The sequence below is a fragment of the Eschscholzia californica genome, unplaced genomic scaffold (assembly GCF_041429995.1).
Source record: "Eschscholzia californica isolate CP2 unplaced genomic scaffold, dmEscCali1.0.p SCAF_3, whole genome shotgun sequence".
Classification (NCBI taxonomy): Eukaryota; Viridiplantae; Streptophyta; class Magnoliopsida; order Ranunculales; family Papaveraceae; genus Eschscholzia; species Eschscholzia californica.
The window spans coordinates 28,534,021-28,540,191 of record NW_028238420.1 but is presented as its reverse complement, the minus strand read 5'-3'; the positions used below and the strand labels follow the sequence as shown (position 1 = coordinate 28,540,191).

General features: G+C 36.8%; 1 protein-coding gene across 1 annotated transcript; it reads right to left on the bottom strand.

Moving 5' to 3' along the window:
• Positions 1-887: 887 nt before the first annotated feature.
• LOC147549364 (Pyridoxal-5'-phosphate-dependent enzyme family protein) lies at positions 888-5,801 on the bottom strand. Its single transcript, XM_086669887.1, has 7 exons — positions 5,767-5,801; positions 3,770-4,055; positions 3,522-3,596; positions 3,144-3,287; positions 1,871-2,260; positions 1,550-1,785; positions 888-1,440 (listed from the first exon to the last, which is right to left on the bottom strand). The coding sequence occupies exons 2-7, from the start codon at positions 3,965-3,967 to the stop codon at positions 1,218-1,220; spliced, it is 1,266 nt and encodes a 421-aa protein (XP_086526013.1). The 5' UTR covers positions 3,968-4,055; positions 5,767-5,801; the 3' UTR covers positions 888-1,217.
• Between the last annotated feature and the right edge of the window lie 370 nt (positions 5,802-6,171).

The window sequence follows — 6,171 nt, the reverse complement described above, 5'->3', positions numbered from 1 at the left end:
AACGAAACTATTGATCATGCCCTACTTCATTGTTATTATGCTAGATCTATATGATTTTATTTTCAGGTTCTGACAGACAAAATTATCTCTATTAAAGATTGGATTCTTCAATGGAAGGATCTAGATGATGATTTGCCTAATTTATATGCAAAAATTATGTGGTTTATATGGAAGGCGATGGTGTGAGAAATGCTTTACTATGCAGATACAGACCCCTATACAGGTTATAAAAAAAAATCCCTTATACGGGTTATAAACAGAATCAAAGCAATGTCAACCAAGCAGTTGAAAACTAGCTTCAGAGTAGATAATAAAAATCAGCTTCAATGGAGCCCCCCAACAACACCGTATCTCAAAATCAACGTAGACGCCTCTTTTAAAAGTCTGACATAATTAGACAGAACCTGAGGACAGAATCCGAAGAATGTGAATGTTTAGCGATTCGATGTGCAATCCTTCGGGCAATCGAATTACAAATCCAACGTCTGCATATTTAAAGTGATTATCTCAACGTGATCAAGCATCTTCACGATTCTAGCAAATCCATACAATGGCAATCATGCAAACATACTGAAGCAATCTTTAATCTCAAAGAGCAGTTTCTCAGCATCATTTTCTCCTACACTTCTAGACAAAATAACAAGCAGGCGGTCTCTCTTGCAAAGTGGGAAAGGAAACACCATCAAAAGCGCAGATGGCACTCCCTCCCGGACTTTCTTTCTAGTTCCAGCTTGTAATGATTTGTTGCAACTCTTATTCTCTCAAAAAAAACAAAACAAAAAGTGCCATTTCTTCAATTTCCCTCACACTATTTCTTCTTAGGAGATAATTCAAATCTCTTTATCAACAAACTCGGCATACTTCATAAAAAAAAAACAAACTCGGCATCCAAAAACACTTAGCATCCTTTTTACTAAATATTGCAAAAATACTAGAAAATCTCACTTGAAAAGGTCTATTGAGATGCCAAACTATTATTTTTAAACAAGGGCTCTAACTTAAATGCCTAAATCTGATCAATAAACTACTGTTTGCCCCCAAGTTATATGGGCACAATAAAAATTACAAACTCTTCGAGGACGCTCTGAACTTTCTTCTGTTTTTGTAATTTGTAGTTTACACCTGAGATAAGCACGTAACGAAATACCCTTAATAAGGGTTTTAATTTGAAGGAACCAACAGTTTCCAACGGGTAATCTCATGCATACGAAAGGAACTCAAGAAAACCCAAGAAACTCCAAACCAGTTGCCAAAGGTGTCAACCCGTGCTGAGAAAGATACTCAGTATTATGGAACTTGCTCAAATGTCTCATCCCACTATCACATAAAATCGTCACGATTGTATGACCAGGACCCATTTTTTGTGCAACTCGAATGGCTCCAACACAGTTCAAAGCTGAAGAACTTCCAACAAATAGGCCATCTTTCCTCAAAAGAAACCTGAAATAGTTGAAATCAAAATAGTAAAAAGGAGAATCCACTATCGAAGGTGTTTATTGTATATGGTAATAAGTATATAACCTGAGAGAAGTTTGGATAAGACTCTTACCTAGACATTTCAACAGCTTCCATATCTGTACATCGAAAAGCTCCATCAAGATTTGCCATCTCAAAATTCTTCGTTAGTCTGTTGATACCGACTCCTTCTGTTATGGTGTCAAATGGGTTCTTCAATCTTCGACCTTCGGCTTCTTCGCGGGTGTACATCACTCCTCTTGTTACTTTATTGAATAGACCAGAACCAGGAGGATCAACTAGAAAGCACTTCACTTTTGGGTTCCTTTCCTGTAAAAAGTTCGAGTTCAAATTCATATTACATTTCAATTGGAATTCATATTCATAATAAGCATAGTTTGAGAGATAAACGGACCTGAAGAAAACGTGAAACACCAGCAACTGTGCCACCGGTACCTGCAGCTGCTACAAAAGCATCCAAACTGCCGCTAGTTTGTTCCCAAATCTCGGGCCCAGTTCCTTCGTAGTGGGCTCGAAAGTTTGCAAGGTTCTCAAATTGATCTGCAAAGAACCCCCCTTGACAATCATTGGAGAAAATAGAGATAAATTTCTCTTCTTCAACTTCATGACCATTTATTTCATCTGAGTCCTTAAGATTCACTTGATTAAACTTTCTTTGCTTTGACGCCAATTCTTTAGCTTCTTCTGCTCTTCTCCTCGCAATATTGACGTAGTGGTCTTTATGTGTAATTGATACCGGTCTTACCCTTTCAACAGTAGCCCCAAGAGCTTCTATTATTTGAGCCTGGAATTAGTGTAACAGGTAGAAAATGAGCATGAAGTAGTAGGAAGAGATCTGAAAATAAGAAATAGACAACAAAGTCTGTCATTGATTCATGAAGTAGATAAGCGGCAACTAATTGAGATTATTTACTTGGAGATTTTAAGTTTTAGCGTGAATCGTCATTTGAATCTATTTAGGGCTCACTGAGTTTGAAGGAAAACACTATATCTAACGGAGGAGGTGTCTATGACAACAAATTTTAGATGTTCGAGTGAAGTTTATTTGTGTTGCTTCCGATACAGGATCACATTACCAGTCATAAATAGATTGCTGTAAGAAGAACTGTCCTTAATTGTAACTCTAGAGTGTGAACCTATACGAAGTCTCAAAAACAACAAATCTACCAAACTAAGAAAATAATCAACAACAAACATCTAGTTCAGTAAAAAGTCCAGGAACAAGGTCACTGTCTTGGAAAGCAAACTTAACGGGCCCAACACTTTCATTACTTGAACAGTTTTACCATTGCAATATTGATCCATAAGTCAGTTACATGAGTGGGAGTTTAACATCTTAGGATTCTCGAACAAACTACAACACACAACTCAAGTCAGGGCCCATATTCATTTAAGCAACTTAAAAACGTTTAAATCTCTTTTTTCTTTCTTTGTGACCTTATCGTTCACAAAGTCTAAAATGTGGAATAACATTAAATAAAAGGCCGATCAAGAAACAACAACAATCCCATAGCACATTTTTGGTTACTTCTTTAGTATATTTTTGTGCCAATTATAGCACTATAAACTAGGGCGGAAAATCTGCTCAAGGAAATTAGATAAATGAGTGATGGAGCAATATACTTGCTGACAGACCGATGAAAATTATGTAAATGAGTAATGTGTACCTTCTCAATAGCAGCATCATCTGGGATAACTACATGACATTTGCACCCATAAGCAGGAGCTACCGTAGCAAGACTTATAGCAGTACTCCCAGCAGACCCTTCGGTAACAACCCCTCCTCGAACAAGCTCACCAGAATCCAAAGCCTGTGTTAAGATTAAAAGTCAAGAGGCAGAGAAAACTTTCTACAAATTTTGGTTTCGGTGGAAATTTCGGTCATTTCGACCTAAATATTTCGAAATTTATTTTCTTAACAAGGCATTGTTAAGAGAAACTTAGTTAAATTTCGGTTTCGATGGAAACTTTAATAGGCATGAAATTGGAAATATTTAGGTCATTTCAACCGGATACTCCCAAATTCAGGAAAAAAAATGATGAACCTCTTCAATGATTTTCACTGCTACTCTATCTTTCACGCTTCCCCCGGGATTCAAGAACTCAGCTTTTGCTAGAATCTGCAAATCAAATGAAAAACAAAATGTTCATAAACCCACCAAAATCCCCGTTTCCTTCTTTTTGAATTAATTAACAATCAGACCAAAATATCAATAAGAACACCCACAACAGAAGATACGAAACAAACCCTAGTTTGTATAATGATCAAACGATGGCATAGTAAAGAGCTTACTTCACAACCAGTTGCATCAGAAAGGCTGTTGATTCTAATTAAAGGAGTGTTCCCAATGGCATCAATAAGCCCATTTCTTGATTTCTTCTTTGAGATTTTTCGTAATGAGAGTTTAGAACGAGGGTTTCGAAGGAAGTAAGCGAGTAAGGCCATTGAGACAGCTGCAACAATAGCGCCTGTGGTTTTCACAGGCGCCATTGTTGTGTGTTTTTCTCGTCTTGGTACGAGACGAGGACCAAATTTAGGCCGACCTCTTCTACTAGAGGATGCTACTACTTAGAGGATGCTACTACTTAGAGGGGGCTGGGGCTCCCAATTTGAATTTGGGAGCCCCAGCCCCCAACCCGGGAGCCCCGGGGCTGGGAGCCCCATGCTCCCGGGCTCCCAAATGGGAGCCCGGACTGGGGGCTCCCAGCCCCCAAAATATGGCCGTTGGGAGCTCCACCCCACCTTATTTTATTTTTTTAATTTTTTTAATTTTTTTTTTAAACTAATTTTTTTTTTAATATTCTTATTATTTTAAATACTACTTTTTTAAGTATTTTTCTCTAATTTTTATTTTTGTGTTTATCTTTTTGAAATTATCTCTCTCGAATAATATCACATTTTAATTCATAGTCGAAATCTAATAATTTATAGTCAAAATTTAAAATCAAAATTTCGCACACATACTTCGCACACGTATAATATATTGATTTGGGAGCCCCGGTTGGGAGCCCGACGTTGGAATTGAGGAAAGCCCCGGGGCTCCCAAAATTCAGGGGCTCCCAAAATTGGGAGCCCGAGCCCCACATTGGACTTGCCCTAACGAGACCCTAATGCCTTCCAACAAAAAAAAAAAGTTGGGCAATACGTGAACAACTGTTTTTTTTATATGGACAACTATTTTCGGGCTCGGTGCGAGTCAATTATGTTTGTCATAGTTGACTTTGATTTAATAAGGGGACAACTCCATAAAGTCTTAAATACTAACAGTTACTAACTTGTGGACTATTAACAAAATAATAGTTCAAAATTGAAAACCTAAGTTGTCTTCTTCTTCATCATCTTCTTATTCTTCCTTCTTCTTAGTCTTATTCTTATTCTTGTACTGCTACTAAAAGTAAACTATAGTTCTACCACTTCCTTTTGTTTTTTATCATACCCTAGATGAATGAAGAAGATAAAACTCATCAATCTCCACTTCCCTTATTTTTTAGTAAACTTTAGTGTCTACCACTTCTCTTTGTTTTTTAGTGAACTATAGTTTCTACTACTTCCCTTTGTTTTTTATTCAACTCTAGATGTGTTTTAATCAAATCCTACATTGATGAGGTAAAACTCTAACTTTTTTAATTTTATTTCGTATTTTCGTTTTGGTAGTTTGAAAGAATACAAAACGATTTCAAGACAAAAAATCGAAGTGAATAAGAAATTCCCAGAATTTCGTGGGAAATCTACGAAAATATGCTAGATTTTCGTGGCAAGTTTCCTTCTGTCTTGCCAAATTTTCGCAGGAAATTTACGAAATTGACAAGTCAGATTTTTTTTTACAAAAACTCAGAAATTAAGATCTCTCGTGTTTTGTCGATTTTTCATGAAGCACGAGCAACTCTACTTGTTTGTAAAAAATCTAGGGTTTTGAAATTTTTGATTTCTAGGTTTTAAAAGTTTAACGGGTTTTAGGGTTTTTAGATCTGATCTTTCTAGTTAGGAATATCCTTCAATAACTCCCTTCCTTTTGTTTGATGTCATAATCTTTTCCAAAAAAATTCTCTCTCTAGAATTTTGGGTTGATGATGAAGATCGAGTAGTAGAAGAAGACCAAACTTACTTATGGTTTATGAAAAAAGAGGGAGGTGTTAAAATAATACATCTAATTCTAAGAGGACTTGAGTGAAAATAATAGAGAGTTGTCCCCTTAGAAATTGGTGTCCATATAAAAAAATTAATTGTTTTGGTTGTCCACATAAGATAGTTGTCCATATAAGCAAAACGGTTGTCCACGTATTGGCCACCAAAAAAAAGTGAGACCCGAATGACGGTCAATTGGCCAGAAACATACCAGTGAAGTTCCACTTCATTTTTTAGGCCACTCACTTTTTTGGAACATCCAGAAGGTCTCCCCAGCATAATGACTTAGGTCAACTAGATTTGACGTGCATGATGAGACATGAAAATGTCCCATCTGAATCTCTTAACTCGGGTTAGTTAGCCCAGTTCGAGCGGTTACTCTGATGATTGGTTTGATTTTCTTTCTCAGGTCTCATTTACGGAGTTTGATGCGAAAACGTCGTGATAAAGACATACTTGAGGGGCATTTTGGTCATTTTAATGAAAAGGGTATTCTGGTCAATATTAGTGCTCATGTGAAAGTAGAACCCAAGACGAGTCTATCGGCGAAAGAGGGAGTCCAATCGGAG

What these genes read in the sequence shown, in the direction of transcription:
- LOC147549364 (XM_086669887.1), bottom strand. Translation starts at nt 3,967, where the DNA reads ATGGCGCCTGTGAAAACCACAGGCGCTATTGTTGCAGCTGTCTCAATG. An exon ending in ATGATGCTGCTATTGAGAAG is followed by an intron (nt 2,261 to 3,143) that starts GTACACATTACT and finishes CACTAATTCCAG; the next exon opens with GCTCAAATAATAGAAGCTCT. An exon ending in GAAGCTGTTGAAATGTCTAG is followed by an intron (nt 1,441 to 1,549) that starts GTAAGAGTCTTA and finishes CAACTATTTCAG; the next exon opens with GTTTCTTTTGAGGAAAGATG.